We start from the raw sequence: 27388 nt of genomic DNA on the forward strand, positions 1-27388 counted from the left end.
AATTAAAATAAAATGAAAAAAAATAACTTGATGGAAATATTAAGTGTAGAAAAGTATGGAATACTATAAAAAAGAGAAAGCACAGTGAAATATGGCAACTAAAGGTGTAATCAAGCTTTTGTCAAGATTTGCTACTGAACGCTCACCGGGTATTTCTGTCTATTTCTGTCTCTGATTTTCTCTCTGCAGGGTAAGGCCTACGGTCAGATGCTGCTGGATTTGAAGCTGAGAGGACTTCCTGACCTCAAATCACTGGTGGATTGAACGAGAGAAAGAGACTGAGAGGGAGAAGTAGATGGAGAGAGAGAGAGAGAGAGAGGGAGAGAGGGAGAGAGAGTGGGGGATGGATAAGAGGTGTAGAGGCATTTAAACAAGGAGAGATGAGGTAATAACAGCTATTAAAAAAAAACGAAAATTCAACAGGATCATTTAGCTGAGACTCCTCATCTAATACGATTACAGAGTACAACTTTTTTTTCCTGACTCCCCTCTCAGGCAGGAGCTTAGTCTGTCCAAAACCTCTGAGGCCAGAAATGCAAATCCACAATGCAAACAAGTAAACAGCAAACTAAACGTCTTTGATTCTGCAAATGCCAAAAAAAAAAGACTGATTCTACAAGAACGGCATCCAAGGGCCAAACCTGTGTGGAAGTGTAACTTGTAACATGTCTTGTGTGCCTCATTTACTGATGTGTGAAAGTGTTTGCTTTATTTTTAAGGCCGGCCCCATGCAGATGTTAACGTCGTCATCGCCGGCCTGGAGAGATCTGCTTTTCAATTGTTTTTCGCTGCTGATGCGTCTGCGGAAGAAAGTGAAGGCACGAGGAAGGCTGGCGGTTTACTGAGTCATTATCCGCGGCAAAACGGCTGGCACACAATTAGATTTGTCGTAACCTAATAACTCAAGCGGAGTAAAATTCATAATTCATTTTACGTATCGGGGCAGCAGGGAGGCTTCGTGGTTAGAGGAACACTGCAAAAACGCAAAATCTTACCAAGATTATTTGTCTTATTTCAAGTCAAAAATGTCTTATTATTAGTAAAAAATCTCATTACACTTAAAATAAGACATGATCACCTCAGAAGTAAATTGTTTTTAGACAGTTTTCACTTGTTTCAAGTGAAAATTCACTTGAAACAAGTGAAAATTTGCTTGTTTCATTGGCAAAATTTGCCAGTGGAAAAAGTGAAAATTCACTTGAAATAAGTGAAAATTAGCTAGAAACAAGAAACAAATTTTGCCAATGAAACAAGCAAATTTTCACTTGAAACAAGAGACAATTGTTACTTCTGAGGTGATCATGTCTTATTTTAAGTGTAATGAGATATTTTGACTAGTAATAAGACATTTTTGACTTGAAATAAGACAAATAATCTTGGTAAGATTTTGAGTTTTTGCAGTGAACCGTCCCTCGACTGGGCGACAAGAGCCAGGTTCCCCTGAAGGTTTACGCAGGAAAGAGCGGGCGCCGTTTTCACCTTGCATGTGAAGATCACGCCCTCTTCACAACACAGACTCGCCCGAGTTGTTGTGTGCCAGTGAGATCCGGAACGGAGACTTTGCGCAAAAAGTTTGGCCTTTCAGAATCGCTGCAAGACAACGGCATCGTCCACAGCAAGTTAGGTATTTCAGTGCGAGCGGTGGAGGTTTTCCATCCCGGAAAAAGGGGCTGTTTGCTCTCTGGGTGCCTTGTTCCACTGCTTGTTTGTGCCACAACGTGATTTGCAAAATGAACGCCCTTTGTGCTCTTACCTTAATCAACTGAGACACAAAAAAAAAATGCCTGGATTGCCCTCACAGTGCAATCTTTGTGAATCTGGACGTGAATCCCTACCTGCTCCTGAGGGGGTTGCCCTGTAGCTGACCCTGACTCTGACCTCTGACCTTCCTGGAGGGGGTGACGGAGTTCGGAGGGGGGGGATCAACCGAGTATCGCACGTATCTGAGAGATGGCAGAGTCAAATATCAGAGGGGGACGTCCCGCCTCCCCCCCGCCTCCTCAGGTTGGACGGGCCTGATGCCTCGGCTCTTTTTCCGCAGCGCGTTCACCTCCACATGACCCTGTGAACAGTCGAGCTGCGATGTTAGCCGTGCCTCAGGAATGTGCGCGTGTCCGCCAGCACACCAGCCCTCTGGCTTCCAGTCTGTTTGTTCATAATTGCAAAGAGACCGCACCGAACTCCCACTCCCCACTGTCCCGTCAGGGCATCCACATCTTCCGCGTAGGCCGAAAACCTCATCTGTATGACAAAAGCCTCACGTCCCCCTTTCCTCTGAATCATGACGCCTCTCCCGTTCCCTCCCGCTCTTGTTGTTGTTGCATTTCACTCTCAAAAGAAGAAAAAAAAAATCCCTCCCGCCTTTCCTCTTCATTTGATAATTCCTCTCTTTCTCTTTGATGGGATGAGTTTAGCTTCCCAGGAATATCATATGCCGCTTGTGACTCTGACCCCTTGCCTTCCATGGAATCGGTTTCTTGTAATTTCGGTGATTCAGTCTTTCTGGATAACAGGCTGCGCCACATGCTAGAACATGAAACCTGAGAGGATAATTCAAGCGAGAACATGGAAACCGGATCGGTGTTGCATGAATTCTTCCGCTTTAGAGCAGTAAATAAACAGCACTTTTCTAAACAGATGTACAAAGCGCTTTGCAGACACTAAAGCCATAATAATAAATAATATGAAAAAGACAAAAATGATGCCAGACATGAATTGAAAGCAGAATCAAACAGGCCGGTGGCATGGGTACAAAACAAACAAAAAAAAAAAAAATCTTGTCTGGTTGAAAAAAAAAAAAAAAAAAAACTGGCTTCAACAGATGACAGTGAAGTTGTCAGATTTTAATTAGCCGTCCGAGGTGTCAGAATCCACGCTGTAAGTCCATGCTCACATGTTTCTGTTAAATCCTCAAATTAAAGAAAGATGGCAGCTGCGATGTCACCCTTGTTAAAGATTTCCTCGTGGAAATACACACGTCTCTGCGAGGGCGAGAGCAGAGCATTTGAGTCGCGTGTGTCCTTACATCGCTGGTTTTCCCAGAATTAAGCTCTTAAAATTCAAGGACGCTTGAATTCAGCTATTTTACAGAGGTGCATGCAGAATTACACGCTAGATCACATCAAACCGCAAAGATACCGAGGTCTCCAGAGCAAAATCTTAGCAGCTGTTAGACGGATATATATATTTTTGGAGGTCCATGACATGAAAATGTTAGGGAACCCCTGCTGTGCATTTCTAGTCTTCACCAGATCCTCCAGTGCGTTTTTTTTTCCCGCATTTGCCATTTGGTAGAGAGCCAAAGTGCCTTCATGAAACGAAAGAGACAAAAGAGATTCGGTGCTAATTTTGAGGCAACCCTTTGCCCTTTCCTTTACTCTGCTCAAGTGGTTTGCTCAGCCAGTCGGTGAGCTACAAACAAGCAAACAAAAACCGCATCTTAACAAGTCATTCAGCCTTATATTGAGTCGTACATTTTTGTTTTTCTTCAAAGAAAGTAAAAAAAAAAACAACATTTTTCCCCAGATTTTTCTTGAATCACGTTTAATTTTCCGGATCCCAGTGGGCTGATCTCCCTTTCTCTGCCTTGTTTCAACAAATTCATGCCTGTTCGCAGAAAAAGAAAAAAAAAATCGCGAAACAGGTGAAACTGCATTGGGAATAAGACAAGATTTTAACACTGAAGGTGAGACTAAATGATGTACAATGGAGACTTTGTGACCCGAACACAACAGGCAGTAGCTGTGGATACTGTTTTGCCAACATCAGTATTTGAGTGTAGAACCAGACTTTAAAAATGTTTAGGTAGCAGCATACCTGAACCTCTTCTACAGTCATTTAGCATTATCTCTCTGGCTCTACCCTGAATTCACCCTTTTTTTTTTGTATTTGAAGGGAATCTGAGGTCCAGTAAACGTCCTGTAGACTGACACTCTAACTCACCATAGTAATGTACCTATAATAGATTGAAAATGTATTATTTTGATTGGATTTTGATTGTTAATGAGCTAGAGACTGGCTAAGTCTGCAGTATCACCCAACACTGATGGAAATCTGTGGTAGCGTGGGTAATGCTCACACAGCCAGTGTATCACACTAATGGCCTTTATTATTAAATATTGAATATTAGCTGGTCAGTCTCGTCCACACCTGATGTGATAGAGGTTTCTGCTACATCTGTAAAAGCTACAATGGATTTTTTTTTTCTATGCACATTTTATTCATTCACATAACTAAGCAATAATGTTTTGTGTAAATAAATCCGTCTTTTGAAAGTCTGAATGTACACCAGAGTTTGCCCTGATCATGAAATAGGTGTGGTGAGTCGTCCTACCGTGAAACAAGCTGCTAAAATCAAAGGACTTTCATTCATCTGGGGTTCAGAGGAGAGTTTTTAAGTTTCCCATGATGGTCTAAATGCTGTTTCATTGGGATTTTTTCCACCCTGGCAAAAGAGTAAAGTTTGAGGTTTACTCTGAGAGCTTATTTCTTGAAGCTTTGTGGCACAAAAACAGTCAAGTTGGAACAAGAATATGGGCACAAAATGTTGCTACCGGCCTTCAGACACACACATATCAGTCGCATTGCACACAATGATATTTGATGATTTGTGGTGAATGAATTAGCCTTTCACCTGACCTGCCAATACACTTTATAATGTATTTGTTGTTAAAGTGTATAACATCACCTCATGTCATGATGTGCAGTATACAACAAGTCTCTGTAAGCATGCAAAAAACTCTAAATACGTTAAACAATAGAACTAGGCAATATATGGATATTATATTAATATTGTGATTAGAGACTATCATCTGGGATTTTGAATATCATAGTATGACGTGATATTACTGGTGAAAATAGCAAAGGGACGCAGTTTTCTGAACTTATTAAGAGTGTCGTAGCTGTTATTTGCTGTACCTGCTTGGTCATCATGTCCACATTACTAATGTTTATCAAAACTCTCTTCTGAGTAAATAAATTGTGAAAGCAGCAGTGATCACGGCACGGCCTTTATCGTGCAACCACATGTGCTTTAAGGGAAACACCACCTAATTTAAGGTTTTCTTAAATGATATACCAGTGATGCAGGTCAGTCTGCACAATGTCAGAAAGTGTGCATCCTGAAATCCTGTATATCAGTGTTGGGGTGATTTGAGGAAGTATTTTAAAACACACAGACAATGTTGGGTTGAAGATTAAAGTTTGAGGTCTCAAGATGACTCAGAACTTCAATTTCAGCCCACAATGTGATGAAGTTTCATAGCAGAACGTAGGCATCCACCGTGACTTTTAACATCTGTCCCAGTTCATTCAGCTGAGTTGTACCAGATGACAGAACTATTAAAAAAAAAAAATAAAATAAAAAAAATCTTAAACTCAGGGGTGTCACCCTTTAAATTTACTCTGCTTTCTAAGGTGTTTTCTAGTTGTGTTGTTCAGACCACTGATGACTGACCACATGTGCACTTGCTGACATAAGTCAGGTACTAAATGGATTAATATAGCGACTTGATTCCTTTAAGGTGATTTTGGAGAAAGAAATTAAATGTATTTTTACTACCAAGACTGATGTTGAAACCTCTGCTTTTAATTTTGTGTGTGTGTGTGTGTGTGTGTGTGTGTGTGTGTGTGTGTGTGTGTGTGTGTGTCAGCTCCTCCCCATTCTTGTTACCAAGCACCTCTTTGACACAGGAAACAGAGGGGCAAAAGGTGTTGACAGCGAAACCTCAATAAGACAGACGTGTGTGTGTGTGTGTGTGTGTGTGTGTGACAGAGAGAGAGAGAGAGAGACAAAGAGACTGTCTTCATCTTCCCAGTCTGCAGGGCTAATCACTGCTCAGAAACATTTGTCCATCATTCACACTCCTAGCAGTTTTAAATGCATACTCAATACAACCTCATTTTGCTGTGTAGCTTGCATTTTAAGGAGGATTTTCTCTGAAAGGGGCTCAAGTAACATTTTTTGGCCCAAAATTCTGCTTTTTTTTTGAGTAGTAAGCTCTTGTTCAGCTCTTCAAAAAAAATCCTATGCTAATATTTGTCATTTAACCCTATAAAGCCATTTGTATCATATATGATACACATTATCAAATAACACATTCCGTTTTCAGTTTAATCAATACTTGACCAAAATACTGTTGTATACCTTTGGACACTTCCCCTGTTCACGCTGGACCATACCATTGGCACTTCAAGTACATATCATATATCATACACCAGAAAGGTCGTGTAATAACATATTTTTTGATTTTTCTTTTTTTATATATATTTTGTTATAGGATTAAATAAAGGGTTCAGTTTCAAAAAATTGGAATTTTCTGCCAATTCTTTCATAGTTCAGGCTTTATAGGGTTAAGGCAAAAAAAAAAAAAAAAAAAAAAAACCCTTGTGGGGCTCCCAGGGTTCCTCAGAAAAATTAGGAATAGTTTAGTTTCACTTTAAGTCAGTAGAAAATGTTATGTAAGGTTGTAAGGTGTCATCTTTTATAGGGAGCATCTTTTGTCCAACAGAGCAGAGCAGAGCGCGGATGGGGCTGAATTTTTTTTGCCTGAGATTTTGCTTGTCCTCCATCATTGTGTTACATTTACCGCCTGAAATAGCTTACAGGTGGCCTTCAGCATCGTCACATAAACTCCAATACTACACAGGAAGTTGGTCCATCATATTTCGCTGAAATAACACCGATGTGACGAACCCAACCATCATTTCTAAATATTTCTCCGAACCCGACCGTTAAACTCTAGATGCCTTTGTTTTACAGCTGCAGCATTGCATCAAATAGACAATCTCAGAATGTCTTTTTCGGCTCTTTGGAAACCTCGGGATCGCCACTTCTTCTAAAATCTAAAATAAATGTGGGCGCATTTGTTAACGACGAACCCACCGATGGGCGCGACGGGACGGAAGATGTCAAAGCTTGAAAACAGCTGACAAACTAGCGTGGCGACGGAAGGTTTCGTCTGAGATTCATGACTGCATGGGAACGTCGGGGTGTCAAAAGGAGACTTGATTGCAATTGTTCATTGCGGCGTCTTTGCCTGTTTTGTTTGACTGTCAGTGACACAGAGAGAAAGAGAGAGAGAGAGAGAGAGAATGCATTCATTAATCAGCATCGTAGCTGCGGGGTCACTTGTACGACCGTTTGTCATGGCGTCGCTGCCTTTGTGCCGCTCCGACTGACAACCGAGAGCAAAACAACGCTTTATCAGCCCCTCTCTCTCTCTCTCTCTCTCTCTCTCTCTCTTTTAATGTGTCTCGCTCTCAGGGAGAACATCATGGAAAATAAAGGGAGATAAATTGGTCCTCATCTGTCATCACTCCTTTCTCTGTGTGTGTGTGTGTGTGTGTTTCTCACTTTTTGTCAGCCTTCTCTCTTTGTGCATGCACCTCACACACACACTGCCAGTCACTTGCACTCGCTGACACACATTCTCTCTCCCTCTTACTCTCTCTCCCTCTCTCTCTCTCTGGCACCCTGTGACTCTCTTTAGCAACATATCTGTCATTCACTCATTGGTACACACACACACACACACACACACACACACACACACACACACACATAAACCCTATAGTCCTCCCCTTCTCCTCCCCAAACTGCTGGAAAGCATTAGCCCCATGCCAGGCAGCATTGTTGGGTGCACACACACACACACACACACACACACTGAGCAGCCAAATCTCATCCTCTTATACCGTCACTCAGCACCATTTACTGCCTCAGTTGGGGTTAAGGCTCTGTGTGTTTGCATTTGTGTGCTGGTGTATGGGACACACACACACACACACAAGCACACTGAACTGAATCCCATTCCTTCACTGTCATTCAGCACCATTTAAGGCTGACTCAGCAGGAGTCAATTCACAGTGTGTGTGTGTGTGTGTGTGTGTGTTGGCAGGGGCGGTTGCTCAGTCTTCTCAGTTATAATCTACCTTTAATCCCTAATCCTCTCTTTATGTGAGGAAAAAGAAGAAAAGAGGGAGACCCAACAAATGTATGACAGGAATTAAAGGCTAGTGTCTTAATTGCAGTATTCAAAAGTGCGCCAGCAAAAGTGATAATCATTTTTGCATGAATAAATTTCTGTTTTGCTACCCCGCTATCACTGATTGATACAACATAGGATTCAATCTGTAGCTGTTTAACCCTTTAAACTTGTTTTTCCTTTAATTTTCCCCTTAAATAGTTTATTGAACAATGTCACATCCATTTTCTGTATCTTCTGGTTGCAGTAATTCATCAAACCTGTATTGAGGGAATTTTTCAAACCCAAGATGTCATCATTTTATAGCTGCAGCATTCATTCAGATAAAATACCTGGCTGTCTCGTGCATCATTTTATACACACTTCCTTACAGCTCAGCAGGTTATATTCGCTGTCTTTGGAGATCTTGTGGTCTGCACTAGAATTTAAAATGAAGTTTGGTGGGCTTGAACTGTGCAGCCAACATTTGTAATGATGTACCCGCTAATGGGACTAACAGGGCTGCAAAACGAAAGCTTTTTACATTTGCTGCTGAGTAAAAAGCCTCGGTTCCTGCAGAGGGAGGCTTGGTCTAACAGTTGTACGTCGGGCAAGTGCACTATTGCAGGTTTATGAGGGCTAAGACGTATACTGAGTGCAGGTTGGCCTCCTAAAATAACAAATCAGCAAACTTTCCATTGTGCTTAAGGTGTGGCGCCCCTTTTTTTCTGGAGTCCAGATTTCATGCAAGGAATGTTGAGGCTGTTTCTAGTGAACCAACGCCCCGTTAACACATTTTAAAGTGGAGTTTCTTTCATTCTACAAAGTTGCTGGTGAATTTATTTTTCGGAGGCACGAGTTGGTGGACAAGGTCTGAAATTTGTCAGAGTTGCAGTTTGTGCATAATTGTGTGAATTCTGCGTGTATGAGAACGAATCAATCTGTGTATATGTCAAAATGTCATTGGGATTATCAGTGGCCATTAGAAAGATTAATGGCAATTTCTGGCATCCCTTTTTGTTTGGTGCTGTCTGCCATGTTTGTAGCTTTCTACTGGATGTCGTGCTACCAATCTGGCACTGCATGCTGTGATTGGCTGGGAGCTACACTCCCACTGCCCAAAGGTCAATGCCCAGAAGAGTCCCAGCAAGAAGAAACAAGAAAATCCAGGCAGAGGGCAGCGTCTCTGCAGACACACACACACCAACACACACCTCTAGTGGGTCATAAGTGATGATCGAGAAGGATTGTTTTTTTCATTCTGCCTTTAAGGTCAAATTATGCTTCAATGTTTGAAGTGGCAAAGTGGCCTAAGCTGGTGTGAGTATTTAAAGTTGTGTTAGAGAGTGAAGAGCTGAGCTGATCGCTGCAACAGTGGACAGCGCCAGGAAAATGTTATTAATTCTGCGTTAATGAAGCACAGACAAAAATGAAAGAAATTATGTTTATAGTATCTGAAAGAGGGAGAGAGAGTGTGTGTATGCTCTCACACACACTGACAGGGTCTAAAAGTAATCCTTTGACATATTTCGAACCATGAATTTAGTAACTTCTTGGAGTTTGACTAATCTGGGGATGAGCTGGCAGCATCAAAACAGATTTGCAAACGTCCTCGGTTCCAGCTGGATGAGGAGAGACGGCACGCCGGCATCAGGTTGTCGTCACTCCCAGTGGAAATGTTGGAAAACACAGAAATGGCACTAAGTGGTTCTGGCGGACCAATCACAGAGCTTTCCTGAGCGAGTGGAGGAATACCACCACAGACACATCTTTGTAATGTCTGCATGAACGCAAAATGTAGAGATTTATCAGCATGTGACAGCCGCAATCATCTTTGTGTGAGCTAGTTTGGTATTGGCTTGAATGTAAGAAACATTTGTTTACATGTCAGAGGTCGGTACGATAGTTTTGATCTCTTGTGGGAGCTATTTTCACTTTCTTTATCTGATTTGTAGTCCATATATCACCAAATGATATCCAACCTCCCCCTCAGTCTTGAAAATTAGACACAGACAAACAGATGGCTTCAAACAAGCAGCTTAACAGTTCAGAAACTTGCTTGGTGCAGGAGGTGGGGAATGTACTGTATGCTGAGCAAATGATTAAGATGGACGTGCTTTCGGCTCCGGCCAACTGTGTGTGACTGTCTGAGTGTGCGTGAGTGTGTGTGTGTGTGTGTGTGTGTGTGTGGGTTGCCACCATTTGGTGGTTTTGGAAAGCTAGACCGCTGCGACCACAGCATTGCTCAGTTTGAGTGTTGACCACTCACTGCAGAGTTCCCATGACACTCAAGACTCATTTACGTCTGTGTTAGTGAGCGAGATGTGTGTATGTGTGTGTGCGTGAGAGAGTGTGGGAGTGATGTGTGTGTGTGTGTGTGTGTGTGTGTGCAAATCGGCGACATGGTTGCAGTGGAAATAGTGAGCGCTCTACATTTGGCTGGTTTGGCTATAGGAGCCCCGTGTGTGTGTGTGTGTGTGTGTGGTGGGGTTGGCGGTGGAGGTTGGGGAAGGAGAGGAAGGTAGAACAAGGGCCATGTGGCACTCATTACCACAAGGAAAGAAATAAAGAAAGAAAGAAAGAAAGAAAAAGAGAATATTTTCCTCCATCTTGTTGCAGTGGCTTTTGATGTTAAGCTTCTGTCAAACTGTCCAGGTCATTCTTTCCTGCAGGCTACAGTGTGAGCAGTGTGGTCATTTTGTTATTCTGTGTGTGTGTGTGTGTGTGTGTGTGTGTGTGTGTGTGCAAAACAAGGAAGCCTTGCATGTAACATTGCAGTTTCTCTAGGAAATTTTCAAATTCAAATTAACTTTTTTGGGGGGCATGTCAGGGGTCAGATCCATGCTGGCAAAGCCATAGAAATGAATGATAATGCTAGAAACGTTTACAAATATTAAGCATGAGAACATTGGGCGACAGTGAGCTTTTGCTACAACCATCAACACATGTTGCACGTAATGTTGCACACCATCCATTTTCCTCCACATGGAAATGTTTAAAAGCAGGGTTATTGTATTTATTTGATGGAGGTATGTGTTTCTTATGAGGTGTAATGTAGCAGGATTCTGTCTCAGTCTCTCCCTGATTACAGTGTACACCCCCCAACTCTCTCTTTTTCTTCCCCGTCTCTCTCTTTCCACCCCCTCTCCACTTTTCTCCTACCCCCATCTCCTCATACCGTTAATTAGACCGTCTCAGCCAATTATGCTCCGCGAATTCCGCGTGACGTCGCGTACCCCTGCTTCTCCCTCATCTCCAAAGTGCCCGTGTAGGAGGAAGATGCTTCACTGAGGGCAGAGGGAGGACAAAGGGAAGGAAGAGGTGAAAAACAAAGTCAGACAGCATATACTCTCTCTCTCTCTCCCTTTCTCTCCCTCTGTCTCCTTCTGTCTGCCACTCTGTCTCTTTTCCCATCATGCTGGACTCGCTCATATTCCTCCTGGAGAAGCTTTTCCTCCTCGCCCACATCAAGGTATCCAGCCTGCTGTCTCCGCCTGAACGGGAGAAAGGAGACGCGCCGCTCACCAAGCGCTACGATCGCGATGACGGGCTCCCTCAGGCGCCCGGCGGCCCGCAGAAGCTCCAGCGGGGCGACCTGCTGGAGGTGCCGCGAACTCTCTTCACCCATTTCGGCATCTACCTGGGCGACAACCGGGTGGCGCACCTCATCCCGGACATCCTGCCGGTGCTGACCACCGACACCCGGCAAATCCAGGAGATGGTGACCAACACTCGGCTGCTGCTGGGCGTGCTGTCCAAGCAAGCCAGCATCCGGGTGGACTCGGTGGAAGACTTCGCGTACGGCGCGGGGATCCTGCTCAACGCCATGGACCGGACCATGCGCAGGAGCCCGCTGTCCAGCGAGGAGGTGGCCCGGCGGGCGGAGAGGCTGGTCGGGACCGTATCGTACAGCCTGCTGTGGAACAACTGTGAGCACTTCGTCACCTACTGCCGCTACGGCACGGCGGTCAGCCTGCAGACCGACAAGGTGAGAAGACTTTATCCCGGGGTGCCGCTTTTAACGCGCGGCGCGGGAAACCAGACGGCTGTCTTTGATGTAGCGCACGGAAGTTCATTGATGATGCTGATTGCTGTTGCTCACTGTAGAGAGCTAAATTTTTGTATTTTCACATGCCCAAATAAACATAGCCCCATCTGTTGCAGAGCACGGGCACGTATTTCCAGGCTCCTATATATTTTTATCAATCTGCATTTTCCCTCGATTAATAATTCATTAGGCGAATAATAACCTGTATGTCATCAGTCACTGCTTCTTAAGCAAATAGAGGGATGTTTGTAAATTTTGCCGTAACTGATACCAGATGCTGAAACGTCTTCCAAATGAACTGACTCCCCCGGCTGTAAAATTTTACGCACGGGAAACCAGACAACTGCTGTTGGTGGAACCTTTACGCACGGACCAGAGGTTAATTGAGAATGTCTCCACCAGCAGCAGGGGGCAGGCGGTTGTGTTTGTTCGTCTCCTTTGGCCGTGTAAAACGCACAAAGCTCCCGTTTTTTTCCACCAATTTGGCCGCGTTTATTGGCGCACGCGTACCTGGTTTTCACGTGCAGATGCTACTATTGCCAATACTGTTTGTAAAGAAGAGTTTTATGCATAATGTGATATATTTATGATGTTGGGTGAAAAGTAAACAGCGATGTGAAACACACCCAGAATATGATCAAACAATTGTGTGTTTGTCATCGCATGTGGTTCACCAGCTTCAGGGCTCAGATTGAGGATTGGTTTGGTTTCATTTGGTTTCGCTGCACGGTGAGAAATCAGGACGGCATAAAGAGAAGGAAGGTCGCACTACATGCAGGTGACATTGGGGGAAAAAAATCACCAGGGCTTATAAAGTAATCTATCTTCTATGAATGCATTAAATCAAGATGACAAAGGAAAAGTCAACTCAAGTAGACCACAGAAGCTTAATGGCAACACAGCACAATGTAGTAGGAAATGGTATAATAAGAAAATAAAAGGGAAATAATTTACTTTAAACGTTCTGGACAGAGCAATTCTAGTTATTTCTTAGTAAATTCCTCTTTCCTTTATTCCTTGCCATGTCTCCCAGGTTTTAACACATCCATAACCCACAGAATATTGTTGATGGTCACCTTAAAGTCATTACTGAGTGAAACAGGCACATTGCACGCTATAGGAATATTATAAGAATTTTATTATGGAGATGCTTGGTTCTGGCATGCCTGGCAAAAACTAAAATGTTCAGCCAAGCCTCTACAACCCCCTTTCCCTCTCTGCCCTCCTCCTTGTTCTTCCCTGATTTATTTTCTTTTTTTTTTTTTTTTTTTTTTTTTTTTTTGCTTTTTAAGGTGGGATGAAAATCCAGCGTCACTGGGTCAGGACGTTCTGTTTTAAGCACAGGGAAAAATCTAGGTCGCTCCTTGGAAAGCCCTGAGAACAAGGGCTCCATTGAAATGGGTGTCGCCTTGCCAAAGCACTGCAGTATTTTTGGGCTGGAGACACACAGACAGAGGTGATTTTAAGCAGAGCAGCAGCTGCCAAGGAGCCAGACAGACAGACAGACTGATTAATTGAGGCAGTGGTTCCCAAAGCGGGGCCCGGGGACCTCTAGGGGCCCTTGAGCGAGTTCCAAGGGTCGTCAAGTAAAATTAGGGATGGTTAAACGTGCTGTGTGTGGCTTTGTAACAACTTTAAATCATAGTCACGTTATTTTAAGACATTCGTAAAGGTACCAATATGACATTACGCTGCATTTTACATTATGAGCCACCAGTTCACATTTGGTGGGAAGTATGCTGGATTACTGTACAGCTCAAAATATGGAGAAGACTTTGTTAATAATAATGACATTATAACGGTGGAAGGAGTAAAAGTTTGTTGGAAAAAATCACTTCTTGCATGCAGGGGGGATTAAGGGGGGATTAAGCAACAGGGCCGATGGGAAATGTGGTCTTTATATGGAGAAACACAAGTGTTTGGTCTCATTTGTGCACAGAGACTAAACCAACGTTAACTTGATAGTGATGTACAGATTTTTTAAAAAGTTTCACACACAGTAGCACCTTTAAAACTCACCACAATTTAAAAATTTAACATTTTAATTTAATTTCACTGACGTTTTTTTCACTCTGGCACAAAACTGAATGTCTTAATTTGGGGGTCTATGACATCAGGACATTTTCAGACCCCTGCAGCCCCCAGCCAGTCAGGACTGAATCAACATCTGTGGTTTAGCATTCATTTAAAACCATAGCTGGAGGACAGAGACACCGAAAATCTCTTTGACTTCACTTTCCCCCATAGCCTAAATATTTTACCATAATGCACTCTGAGTGTCATTTGATAGCTTCAGAGTCAAGGCTTAAATGTATTCCAGGTCACTGATTCCCAAAGGGGGGGGCACAGGGGCCCCCAGAGATCCTTGAAAGGTCTCCAGTTGGTCCCAGAGCAAAATAAACAAGTGAAATTTTGTTATTAATTTGTTTTATTAAATTTGTCAACCAGTGTGGTGAACACACAGATGAAAGTTTGCTGATTTGTCAATGCAGGGAAGCTCGTGGAAACACTATGTGGTGAAGTGTTTAGTTTTCCTGCTAATGTTTTGCAAAATTAGTTGTTTTTTATTCAAATATTTTTGATGGGGGAAGGCTGCAGGCTCCAATTAGTGAGTGCAATTAATGATCTAGATTCACGTTTACATGGTTTTAGTGTTCAAAGATGGCAAAAGTTGTGTAAAGCATACAAAATAACTTATTTGAATTAATTACTTGGCATTTAAAGGGCTTGTTTTTGCAGTGTGGAACTTCTCCTCAACCTCATCCTCTTCTCACTCCCCACTCTGTACATGCTGGAGATCTAATAATGATAAAAACAAAATCTGTGCATCACTTTTCAAAATAGAAACAAGCATGCAAAAAATGCTGTAAATCTGAATTGCATGGATCTAGGTATCGCATTGCAGTTTTGTTGCTGTCAGTTCAAATATTTTTCATTTGTAATTCTGTAAAATTTAAACATTTTTTCTTTTTGCTCTGTCTTCTCTCTTCTTCCTGTCTCTGCAGTTTTGCGAGTGTCTAAAGTCCCTCATCCAGGACCAGCGAAACGTTTTCCTGACGGCGTTCCTGGGAATCCTGTCCATGGTGTGTTTGGGGATATCCTCCAGCACCGCCCTGCCCACCCTCCTCATCCCCTTCACCCTGTGGATGGCCAGCTAGACCAGCCTGGATCACACACACACACACACACACACACAAACTCACACACATATACACAAGCTCAGTATCAAGCCTTGCCATGACACGTTTGGACAGTGTTTGTCAGTGTGTGACAAAAGTTGCGCCACCGTGATGAAAGAGGGACAAAAAATGATTATAATGTTTACGCTGCTTCCTGACAAAATAGAGAAAATGGAAATTATAATAAAAAATTTTCAGGTTTTTTTTTTTTTTTTTTAATCACCGAAGTCCCACCCACACTGTTTGATTGACAGATGATCTCTGGGAACTACAGTGTAGGAACAGCCACAACAAATAGTCCTTAGCAACAAAGATGGGGAAAAAAAAAGATTTTATATTTTATGAATTATTATATTATATTTGACACATTTTGTATAGTATCAAGTTCAGTGGGTGTTTTGTCAGGAAGGCGATGACATTATAATCTGTTCCTGTTGTCATTCTTCCAACATAGTGGCGTGTCCTGTGTAACTGCTGGTAACCGCCCTCCAAACATCGCATGACCGGCCTCCATTCTGCAAGTAAACATTTCAGGAGACCGAGAAACCACAGAATTAGAGTGAGTAGGACCGGCGTTCCCATCCAGATGTGCAGTCATGTCATTCATGTGGCACATTTCAGATGGCTTCCCTTAACGTCTGATAGTGCTTGGTGGTGAGAAAACGCAGGATGGGTCTGACAGCAGGCGTGTCGCCACGGCAACAGCATCATCGGATTGTTCTCATTTATTGACCAAACTTAAAACAATGCACATTTCAATGTATTATTTTTTTTAAATTGTAATTTACCCAGGGAAGGTTTGCTGAGATGATACTGACATAGTCCAGTGAAAACCGCACATCTCCAAAAGGTCCTGTTAGCAACAAGTATAAGAAAAAAACAGTCTTGTTGACAGCTTAAATGCAACTTAAATGCCACATGTTTGACTTCATCTAATTGGTTTTTAATGGGTTTCATCGGCCCGAGGCTTGAAGAACTTTCTCAACCCACACACGAGCATATGATCCTTCTTATTCCAATTAAAAACATGAAAAAATACACATTCCCAGAACAACCACAATCTGCTGCTCGGCTTCTACCGAACAGTCCACCGATTATTTTTGTTGCCGTCTTAACTGCACCAAAGGAGATGACGATGACGCGACCCAGGGAGGGATCCTTTGCCGTTCCGTCCACTGTAAATCTCTGTTTTTACGTCGCACCGCAGACTGTATACTCCACTGTTTACAATGAAACCGTTGTAGGGATCACAGACAGCCGAGTGCCTTCACGTTTCTGCTCAGCATATCATAACCTCAGCCCGAATCGAACCCTCTGCACTCTTTGACTTTTTATACAGGCTAAGCGCTTCTGTAAATATTTTGTAGATATTGTTCGCGACTTGATTGTTTCCTAACAGTCAAAAACTTTTGTACAGAATTTTTTTTTTTTTTTTGGACATCATAACACTTTATACTGTTTTCTATGTAAATAAAAGGAGTTGACAGAACTTGTCGTGTCTTTGATTTTGAAAGATGATAAATACATAAAGCCGGGAAGAGACTTGAAACAGATGTTTTGGGTGGTGAGAGGTCTTTTTCACTTGAATTGCCATGGAAATACTGTATGGTGTATGTTTTTTTAAAAGTGTGTTAGTCATCCATTAGGAATATGAACCTCCACTGACTACTGCAACAACATCGATGGGTTTCAGGCACAGCTTATGGTGGCCTGAGATTGACACAAACATTACAGGAAGTTTCTGTGAATGTGGTTGTTAGTTCCTAGGCGCTGAGTTCTGCCTCTGAACTCTGAGTCAGGGCTGCCTCTCTGTGTTTACCAAGCACACACAGTCTTAATCCCAGTGTCTGTCTGATTCATCCCATCCAACACATGGCTCTCAGCTGTTCATGTTACACTGTTTCTGTTTTGGTTTCCTCTTCCCATGTAAGCACCAACGCATCAGATACTTCTCTGTTCCCCCTCCCTCTGTGTCTTCCTGTTTTGTTTTTTTTTTTGTCTCATGCCTTTTTCTATTCTCTCATTCTACTGTTATCACTTCACTCTTTTCTCTCCCTCCCTCCAACAGTCTTCTTTCTACTCCTTGTATCCAGGACTGGCCACCAGATTTCCACTATACTGGTTGCAAAAAAAAAGTAAGAACGTATGAAAGACAGTGGAGAAAAAAGACCTCTATTTCCCTCTTTATTTATTACCTCAATAAACATTTTACCCTTTAGGTTGAAAACTAATTTGATGATTTTTTAAATAATTTTTTTGTAAAGACATGTATTTCAAATACATGGCACACTGTGCAAATAAGAGACCTGTGAGGTTTATTTTTTCACTTTGACAGAGCTAGGCTAATGACTCCCATAGACTTCAAGTCTTTATGCTAAGCTAACACGAAGTGCTACCCATAGGAACATAACCACTGGACATACAGATGTGAAAATGGTATAAAACATCTTGTCTCAGTCTGCATAAGTCGGTAAAAGTGGTATTATGCCTGAAAGGTTATCAAGCAGTCACGTACGACTTTCATGTAGGATTGTAATACAAGCTGCTGAGCGCTCAGCATATCCTTTACATCCAGGTGGTAATGATTACATAAGTCAACAGCCTATTTTCCAGCTATTCTTGTGAGCTTTGTTCGGTGATTAGACAGGACAAAGGAGGGCACAGACTGGAACTGCTATTGGGAAACTCATAAATGTCACTGGTTCTGTGATTGGAGTGTACGTGTGTGTGTTTGTGTGTGAAAGGAATTGAGAAATTGTCCCGCTAGACTTGCTCAACAATAATCCCCAGTGCTGGCAATGCAACAGTGCTTTCCTTTTCTGGCTAGAGATGATCAGTGGCTTTGTTAAATCTTTTTTTTTTTTTTTTTTTTTTATCCAGTAAAGGTCACATTCACACATTGCATAGATTTATAAGTTTATTTACTTGATTTGTACTCCTGACCAGTTGTTGGTGGCAATGCACCTTTAAGCTATTTGCCAACCGCCATAAAACAAGAGGAAGAAGATGATGCAATATAGGAAAGGTCAGTCCCTTTGTTTTGGGAGCAATCCTTGGTCATGTCGCTATTTTGCTCTCCAACCTTGCCAACATAAGTTTATTCACCCTGTAACCATGGTGTCCCTCAGTAACATCCTGAATTTACAAGAACAAGAGATCATCACCAGTTAAGACATGCATAAAATGTTTTGTTGTTGCCGGGGTGATTAGCCTACATGGTATCTGATTCAACGGAGCAACTCTCACTGTAATAAAAAGGAAATGTGTTTTGTGAAAATGAACTGTTCAGATTTATCCTTACATCACATAGGACAAATCCAGGAGTGATTCTGGTCATAATCATAAAACATAACTGATGTTGACTTTTGGCAGAAAGTGCTCATAATCCAAGATGGCCTAGTATCTCTAACAGGAATTTCCTTCTTCTTTTTTATCCTATTGACTTGAGGGCACTATGCGCAATACAGTTGAGAATGAGTAGAACTTGTCCTTACTTTCCGGCCTTTTTCATTTTATCCCTCTCAAAACTGTTGAATGAAAAGTTGTTTCTGACCATGATATCAGTAAAAGAAATGTTAACAACCAAAATCTCCTGTTGAAGTTCATCCAATAAATGAAGATCTGCCAGCTGGTAGGCCCGTATTAATCCATATGTCACCTATACTTTGAATGTTTATCATTCTCCAGTACTCTCATACCCCAAACCCTACCACTTACAATACCCCAGGCTCAGTTTAAAGTGAAGACAGACAGATAACAAGTTGACATAATGTAAATGGATAGTGCTGACCTCTACAATCACCTAACTCGAAATTACAAGTTGTAATTTTAGGCATCATTTTACAGCTCTGGTTTCTCTTAATTAGGTTTTAAGTGATGATAGTGATGATAAAATGGCAGAAAGCTAATTTTATTGTTATATGATAAGATAGATGTATCAAGATAGATAGATCACTTAGCCAAATGACCACCCAAAATGTAAAAAAAAAAAAAAAGACATAACAAACCTATAATGTCAAAACTCTTATTTCTTATTCACTTTCTGTTGAGGATTTTAGTAAAAATTTTGAATGGTTTACAGTAAAATTCTGGTCATATCTTGCGCACTGCACCTTTAATAATCACTGAATGTTTTCCTCAGCAAAGTGTGAGAAAGCAAATACTGCTGCACACGCTTTGGTTTTGGTTGTCCTCCTGGGAGAAAATTGAGAGTTTCTTCTTCTTTCGTTCATCCATTTTCCTCAAGTTGACATTGTCGCATGTCTGAAATGTACAAGTTTGAGATTCTGAGTTCAGTGCAGCAAAACCCCCAGCCTTGCATACTGTGTCTTTAATTTCACACTCTGTTGCAGTATTGGGAGCACTGCAGCTGCCATGAAGAACTTCTGAGTGAAAACAGGAGGAACCACTATGGAAGAAATGAAAGTGACAGGACTGCTGTTTGGTCATATTTGTTGGCAAAATTTCCCAAGCGACATCGGTTCAAAACGTCACCCTCAGCTGTAGGTGACCAAAATGCACACCTCCTACCCTGGATCAGGCTTAGTACCGTTTTCTAATCCTCTCTCTCCTGCTCAGCCCCTCCCACCCAAAGAATAAAACCATCTATGAGGTGACCGCCACACTTTCCCTTAACTGGTTTCTCTCTCTCCTCCCCTTGAGGCCATGTTCCCTCTGCAAGTCCTCGCTCTGCTCTTCATCGCAGCCCAGAGGGATGACCAGAGGGTGACGGAGAAGGAGAAGGAGAAAGAGAAAGAGAAAGAGAAAGGGGGAGAACAGGAGAGAGAGGGGCAGAAAGGGAAGGATACAGAGAGTAAGTATGATTTGATGTTCCAAAGGGGAGACCTATTGGAAGTCCCCAGGACCTTGTTCACTCATTTTGGGATATACCTAGGGGGAGGCCGGTAAGTCTGACTGGACTGGACTGTCCTGTGTGATGCTGTCCTGCATGGTGCTGCACTGGGGGGAGAAACTATATAGAAACTCATACGATGGATAAATTCAGTGAAATGATCTGATTGGTCAAACATTTTTGTCAGTATGCACTGTAAAACTGTGTTATAGCTGTAGGACCTTATAGGATGTTGTGATAGAAATGATGATGATGCACCTCAGTACAAGGCAATTGTGATTCTAATGCAAACTTCTTCAAATGTCCTCTTCTCTCATCTCTTCCTCTCTGCCTTTCCCTCATCCTCAGAGTCGCTCACTTCATCCCAGACATCCTGCCTGTCGTTTCCGATGACGAGTGGGAGATCAAACAGATGGTCACCAACAACAGACTCATACTGGGAGTGCTGGCCAAGGTATTGGATGGTTGCTGCGTCCATTTGAGCCAGTACATTGCGCATCGATGCCCACTACATCAGACAGGAAAATGGTGCGAGAAAAATTGCCAAATGTACAGTTACTGAAGTTATCTGTGATGGTACGCGAACTTGTGTGATGCTAATTTACACTCAAAGCAATACTGCATTTTTTTCAGCACAAACCCATGCAGAAACGCTCGTACAAAGTCTAACTTATATGATTTTCTTTTCACTTTTATATGCTTAATACTTTGCATCTGACTGCTTTTATAGTGTGAAACCTATAACACATGTCACCACCAACTCATTTCAACATTCATGCATAATGTTGTGATGAGTGGCTCATAAGTTACTTGCTATGATAATGGCTACATGCCTACTAGTGAGAAACCTGGCTTGACATGTGAGAGGTAGAACATGTACCAATCTTATTAAATACCTATAAATCTTTTCAGTGTGGGAAATTGGCAGTGAGATGTTTCAAACTGAACTTTTTCCACTTCAAAACAGAAATTCTCCAAGGTGTTCAGGAGACAGCTTTGTATTTTGCTTTTAAATTTTGATTAATCATTTTCTGTGCACTGAGAAGATTTCTTGCCAGTGGCCATGGTGTCTCAGCTGGGATGGGAGACTTTTTTTTTTTTTTTTTTTTTTACTAATTTAGGCTGATAAGACAAAAAAAAAAAAGTGCAGGTTGAAACTACAAGTTTATCAACAACAGAAACCAGAAAACTTAACATTAAAATACCACGAAATAGAAGCTTGTGGAGGTAATCCCCAGGTTCAAACACAAACTAACTCCTTTCTCATCCCCTCAGTGTGCCAGTGTGAGGGTTGACACTGTGGAGGACTTTGCCTACGGATCAAAGATTCTCGTTAATACGATGGATAAGGTAAAGTTGATAGAGGAAATAATTACAAAATTTACTGGACAATTTTAAGTCAAACAGTCAGATATGTAATGCCGGTGATAGTAGTAGTGGTAGCAGTAATACAAGTGAGCCAGTATTGGAGAAAAAATATTGTAATAGTACTGAAAGTGGTAGTAGTAATAGTAGTAGTAATGGTAGAAGTCGCAGTACTAGCACCAGAATTAGTAGAGGTAGTTGTATCACTAGTAGTAGAATAATAATTGCAGAAGAAGTAGTAGTAGCAGAAGTAGAAATAGTGATATGCATAGCAGTAGTTGTAGTTTCTTTGGTTCTAGTGACAGTACTAATAGAAATTTTCACAGTGGGTGTAGTGGTAGTAGAAGCAGGCTTTAGTAGCAATAGAATGTAGTAGTCTGCTAAAGTACATAGTAGAAGTAATAATAGTAATAGTAAAGTAAAAGTGGTAATCGTAGAAGTAGTAGTAGCAGTAGTGGTAACAATAACAGTAGAGGTAGTAGTAGTAGTTGTTTTTCGCAACAGCACTAGTAGTCTACTAATAGCAAAAATTTTAGAAGTAGGTGTAGTAGTAGAAGTAGTCTAGTAATAATAGTGATAGTGGAAGAAGTAGTAGCTGTAGTTGTTTTAGTAGTAGTAGTAACAGTAACGGTGGATGTGGTGGTAGTATAATCAGAGCAGTATTAGTGGTAGCAGCAGGAATATTCTGTGTACTTTTTGGATTAACAGTGTTCTGCAGTTTCCTAACTTCCCTGTTCATTCCAATGGGCCAGGTGTGCAGCCGTCCACCGCTGCAGGGAGACGAGGTGGCCAGGAGGGCTGAGAAGCTGCAAGGCTCCATGACCTACAGCCTGCTGTGGTACAACTGTGAACACTTTGTCATGTACTGCCGATACGGCACCGTCATGAGCTTCCAGACGTTTCAGGTAAATCAAACAGAATCGCTTTAATTCTGCACTGAATTTACATTGATTCAGTCTAAGAAAAAAATCATTGTAAGAATAATTTTAGCTGCCGAGTGCAACAGATTGGTGTTTATTTATAGGAACCTTTGTTGGTGGCAGAGCTGTTGTGGAGGCAGGTATAAATAATCTCTTGGGAGAAAAAGAAAACAATTTTCCTACAGGGTCAAAATGTAAGAATTAACTTGTTTGGCATTCATCTGCATAATTTAATGGATGTGCAATAATCACATTTAAACATGGCGAAAATATAATCTGTCACAGGTAACTCCCTTAAAGGAACTATTCACCCAAAATATGATGAAGAGAAAAAGATATTTTCCCACTTTACTCTAGTGCAGCCTAACCTGGGAATCAGACAAATCTGCGAGCTCATGTTATTTTCAGCAGGATGCACAGTGCACATACAAACAACGCTGATAGTTTTATAGATATACTGAGGGGATTCAAATGTCTCATGATGGTTCCTTTCTTGTGACATCTTCAGAGTGAGTGTTTAGGCTATTCCTTCAGTTTTTCAGCAGGACTTTTGAGTCTTTGTTATTGACATGACATGACAAAGCGCTTTGACGATGTCACAAGAAATGCAAAGTTAACAACTCTGGCATGGTGGCGCCCCTGAGCCCTTCAGTCCATTTGGTATTTTACCCTTGTGTATTGTAGTTTCACATCTTTTCAGTTACACACAAGTAGTGTTTTATGTTTATTTTCTAGCTACTTTTGGAATATTGTGCTTAATGGACATCCACAACATTGACTACCGCTAAAAAGTATATAATCTTTAGACACTGTTTGTTTAACCCACAACACATGTCAGTCACTACATCACCTGTCATGCAGCCGCTCAGTGGCTTTGTTGGGTAAGTTGCTGTGCTCCTGTTGCTTCTGTAGTCTTCAGGCTCTTTCTCTCCTTTCTGGTGATGGCACTTAAGTCACATTTCATGCTTGATCAGCCGCTTCCAGGATGGAAGCTACCTGATGGAAAAAAAAAAAATACTTGATTTCCTGCGAGCAACGAGTCTGTTGTGGAAATGTTGTGTGTAGAAAGTATATATTTTTATCTTCTAATGTGCTGAGTAAAAGTAAAAAGTATTAAGTAAAAGAACAACTCTTACTGAAATAAAACAACAAATTGCTCGTCTGTTACGTCTCACCTCTGCCATCCAGATTCTGTGTCATTTGGTGAGGTTTAGTAGAGAGAGTGGACTATGGCAAGAAACTGCCACTTGCCATAGTCCACAACCCCCAGGAGTGAAGAGTTTCGTTGGGAACTATTTCCCGCCAAAGAACAACAGACTGTATCGATTCACCCCCCATGAATGTGAGCGGAAACCTCGCCAACATACACAGAAATTAGATGGATAATTTGCATAAGTGATAAGTGGCAAAATACCTTTATGTGTGTGTGTGTGTGTGTGTGTGTGTGTGTGTGTGTGTGTGTGTGTGTGTGTGTGTTCAGGTGAACTACTCCTATTTACTTTACTTGTTCCCTAACATTTGCAGTAATTTAAGTACAGTAAAACCTATAGGAAAAGAGGTTATTTTAACATTACAAGTTACCTTTCTGAAATAAATATAAATAATGGTTTCTTTTGTCCGTGTTGCCCACACTGGATAAAGCACATGCACGAAAGCAAGCGCAAGCACACACGCACACACACACACACACACACACACACACACACAAAGAATGTGGATCTCTCCTCTTGGCATGACTTCATCTCATAGGTTTTTCAGGTTCCCACAAACCAGCTCTAACACCACAGGGTGACATTTAACTGTGTAGTCTTTATTTACTGCCGGGAGATTAATACTGATCACAAAAGAGACCAGGGCCCTTGCTAAATTGGGTTAAGCCTCCCTGTTGCAGCAACAGAGTCAATAAAAGCTCTATTGTGCATTGCCGCAATGTTTGGCCCCGCTGTTGGCCGTTTCATACGATTGTTTCATTGTTGTGGCAGTGGAACTTTCACTGAACTGCGTGATTATAAGCACGGGATGGCGAAATTGTGAAAGAAATGCTGTACACGAAATGCTGCTGATGTGGGTAAAGGTTTTAAGTAGGATGGAGGAGAAAGGGTGGGTGAAAAGTTGCATATTGAACAGATTGGACAGATAGATAGATAGATAGATAGATAGATAGATAGATAGATAGATGGATGGATGGATAGATAGAAGCTTCATGACCCCTAAAGCTTGTTTCATTTTTGCAGTCAATCTGAGAGCCCAGTGTCTGAAATGTGAAATTTCTGTGTAAGCTAATAAAACAGTGCAATTGCACCATCTAGTGGACAGTTTTATTTCTGACGTGGATGCCTGTAACAGCAACAGTAGTGGTGTAACAGCTCTATTACATGCATGGATTGCCAACTGACAATTTATTTGTGTTTATTTATTTAGTTTTTGTATTTATTTGTGTGTATATGGTTTATGTTTCCCTATGTTTAACCCCCGTCCTCCCTCTCCAGTTCTGTAAGACAGTGAGGAAGCTGCTGCTGAGTCGGCGTGTTGCCAAGGCGACAGCGGTGTTGGGGATGTGTCTGCTCCTCTACTTCAGAGCCCTGTCCGTCTGCTCCACCTTGCTCGCTGTCCTGGTGCCCTTCCTCATATGGATGGCCGCCTAATATCACACACTCACAAAACACACACACACACACACACACACACACAGATACCATACTGCAGGTATCCACTGGACTGCTGCATGTCCAACCTGCCCTGCTTGCAGTTTTGGTGTGTTTTATTAATGGGATGCCCTTCTACATTATTACTGCTGAACATCAGTGACCTAAGAATATGAAAGACTCAAAAAAAACGTATGGAGGACACTGAGAATGTGAAATTAAGTCTGGCTAAAAACTGGGGACAAAATGGGGCTAGAATTGGGCCTAAACAATGATATACACCTTATAATGTGATGTGATGTTGGACTGCAATTTTAGGAGGAAATGTGTAAGTCACATGTTATTTGAAATGAGCGCATTAACAAGATGAGGATGTTGTTTGTTTTTGGAGGAAACACTAGATTGTTCTGTGATTACGGAAATTTTGAAATAATGTGGGGAAAGAAGTGAAATTGTAACTATGTAATAATAAAGAATGCATTATTTTGTTTTATTTATTGGATGAGGTTTTGTCTTTTGCTGTTTTATTTTTTTAAAACAGTTGATAAATTGCAAACAGATGTAGTGAAACGTATTTTGGTGAAATTATTGTAACGTGGGCCGTATTTGTCATTATAAACGAAACGGGTTTATATATGATCCCGCCCTTCGTGCCATATGACCGTGCTGATTGGTTGCTAGGGAACCATTGCGCTGTCAATCATCGCCGGGAGTTCGCTCGGCAAGTTAGGTAAGGATTTACCTAGTAAAATCGGAGAGAAGAAATAAAGACATTTTTTCATAAATTGAGAAAATAACAATATTAACAAGCAAACGTTTTGGCTGGGAAATCTAAATACAGACTCCGTAAGTGTTTGCTTTAGATTAAATAAGCTCGCATTTGGCTATAAATACGGTTGAAAGTTTAGCCGGTGAGCTGGCTAACTAACGTTTCCGTTAACGTACCGGCTAACGTTAACTTTACCAAGCCTGCTATGCTAACTGCTAACTGCTAACCAGCGTAGCCGACGCTAGCTGTCGTGCTAATTTCCCGCCTTGCGTACGTTAGCATTACATTAACAAGCTAGCTTAATGGTACTGCTGTTCCCTAATAGTCCAGTCATTTTATGTAAAAACCTAGGACAAATTGCAAGAGAAGCAAACTCAACTGATTTTGTATCCTCAGTTTGTCCTGAGTGAGGGGGAAAAAAGTCCCAAGAAATCCCATTGGTGGAAAGTTTTGAATATTTACCTATTTATGACCATATATTACCAAAAAACACTGTTTTTAACACACAGGGGAAAGGGGTTCAAAATTTTACTTTCAGATATCACTATAAAAATTCACAAGTTGATTACACACACAAAGACAAGAAAAAAAGTCAATTACAAGTTCTTTGAATTATTCTGTTTACACATGCATATCAGACATTTTCTGATTTGATACGCGCTAATAAGGAATATAAGGAATAAATGCCAGAGCTGATATTAAAACAGTGAATTAAAAGGTTACTATATATATAGTAACCTTTTAATTCACTGTTATATAGAAACTTTTAATTCAAGGTTACTATATATATAGTAACCTTTTAATTCACTGTTTAAATGTCTCTTCTATCATTTCTTCCTTATATTCCAATTAGCACATATCAAATCAGATAATGTGTGATATGCATGTGTAAACAGAATAATTCAAAGAACTTGTAATTGACTTTTTTTCTTGTCTTTGTGTGTGTAATCAACCTGTGAATTTTTATAGAGATATCTGAAAGTAAAATTTTGAACCCCTTTCCCCTGTGTGTTAAAAACAGTGTTTTTTGGTAATATGTGGTCATATAGAGGTGATTTTCAAAACTTTCCACCAATGGGATTTCTTGGGACTTTTTTTCCCCTCACACAGGACAAACTGAGGATACAAAATCAGTTGAGTTTGCTTCTCTTGCAATTTGTCCTAGGTTGACCCCAATTTTGGCCTAAAATTACTGGACTATAGGGGACTTTATGGGTTCTTGACAGGGTTCCACGGGTTCCACCTATAATGACAAATAGCGTCAGTTACCGACTGAATCTCTCCACCTAATGCCAAAGTGAAGTTTTTAAACCAATTTAACATGATAGGAATTAATGTTTTGACTGTAGATTTGTGTCTGCATTGTTATCACCTGACTTCAGTGAAATTTAAAGGACAATATTATTTTTTGGGGTTATCTGGCAAAGGCTTACCAAATGGCATAATTTTAACGTTATTATGAAGTGGATCAATATGTGGGTCTTTGACATGAAGAAGTTTTGGAAGCAACATGGTGCTTGATTTGCATGCTGTTTTCATCAGATATGGTAGTGATCCTTAAACAAATTTTTATTATTCAGTGAGATACTATCATTTGAAAAAAGCATAAACATAGATATGTGTACCGAACTAGCCTAATGGCAGCA

The 27388-nt window shown here is 41.3% G+C and overlaps 3 protein-coding genes across 3 annotated transcripts in view; all 3 read left to right on the forward strand.

Annotated features, from left to right (window-relative positions):
- The window catches only part of LOC115377073 (uncharacterized), a 34152-nt gene extending 33495 nt beyond the window's left edge, over positions 1 to 657 (forward strand). The window contains exon 20 of the mRNA XM_030076940.1: positions 190 to 657. Within this exon, the coding sequence (XP_029932800.1) occupies positions 190 to 264 (75 nt within the window). The 3' untranslated portion in view covers positions 265 to 657. The remainder of the gene's footprint in view (positions 1 to 189) is intronic.
- A 10606-nt stretch (positions 658 to 11263) lies between these two features.
- Positions 11264 to 16677, forward strand: LOC115376594 (lecithin retinol acyltransferase-like). The gene is made up of 2 exons (XM_030076283.1): positions 11264 to 11952; positions 15018 to 16677. The coding sequence occupies exons 1-2, from the start codon at positions 11380 to 11382 to the stop codon at positions 15168 to 15170; spliced, it is 726 nt and encodes a 241-aa protein (XP_029932143.1). The 5' UTR covers positions 11264 to 11379; the 3' UTR covers positions 15171 to 16677.
- Positions 16678 to 19833: 3156 nt separating this feature from the next.
- lratb.2 (lecithin retinol acyltransferase b, tandem duplicate 2) lies at positions 19834 to 25475 on the forward strand. Its single transcript, XM_030076164.1, has 5 exons — positions 19834 to 20095; positions 20392 to 20497; positions 21319 to 21393; positions 22161 to 22313; positions 24818 to 25475. Exons 1-5 carry the CDS (start codon positions 19857 to 19859, stop codon positions 24971 to 24973), a joined length of 729 nt encoding a protein of 242 aa, XP_029932024.1. The 5' UTR covers positions 19834 to 19856; the 3' UTR covers positions 24974 to 25475.
- The last annotated feature ends 1913 nt before the right edge of the window (positions 25476 to 27388 follow it).

This window comes from Myripristis murdjan, chromosome 18 (genome assembly GCF_902150065.1).
Source record: "Myripristis murdjan chromosome 18, fMyrMur1.1, whole genome shotgun sequence".
Taxonomy (NCBI): domain Eukaryota; kingdom Metazoa; phylum Chordata; class Actinopteri; order Holocentriformes; family Holocentridae; genus Myripristis; species Myripristis murdjan.

Coding starts and splice junctions, on each gene's coding strand:
- lratb.2 (XM_030076164.1), top strand. CDS start 19,857: ATGTTCCCTCTGCAAGTCCTCGCTCTGCTCTTCATCGCAGCCCAGAGG. Junction 20,498..21,318: donor TACTGGGAGTGCTGGCCAAG/GTATTGGATGGT, acceptor TCATCCCCTCAG/TGTGCCAGTGTGAGGGTTGA. Junction 22,314..24,817: donor TGAGCTTCCAGACGTTTCAG/GTAAATCAAACA, acceptor CTCCCTCTCCAG/TTCTGTAAGACAGTGAGGAA.
- LOC115376594 (XM_030076283.1), top strand. CDS start 11,380: ATGCTGGACTCGCTCATATTCCTCCTGGAGAAGCTTTTCCTCCTCGCC. Junction 11,953..15,017: donor TCAGCCTGCAGACCGACAAG/GTGAGAAGACTT, acceptor CTGTCTCTGCAG/TTTTGCGAGTGTCTAAAGTC.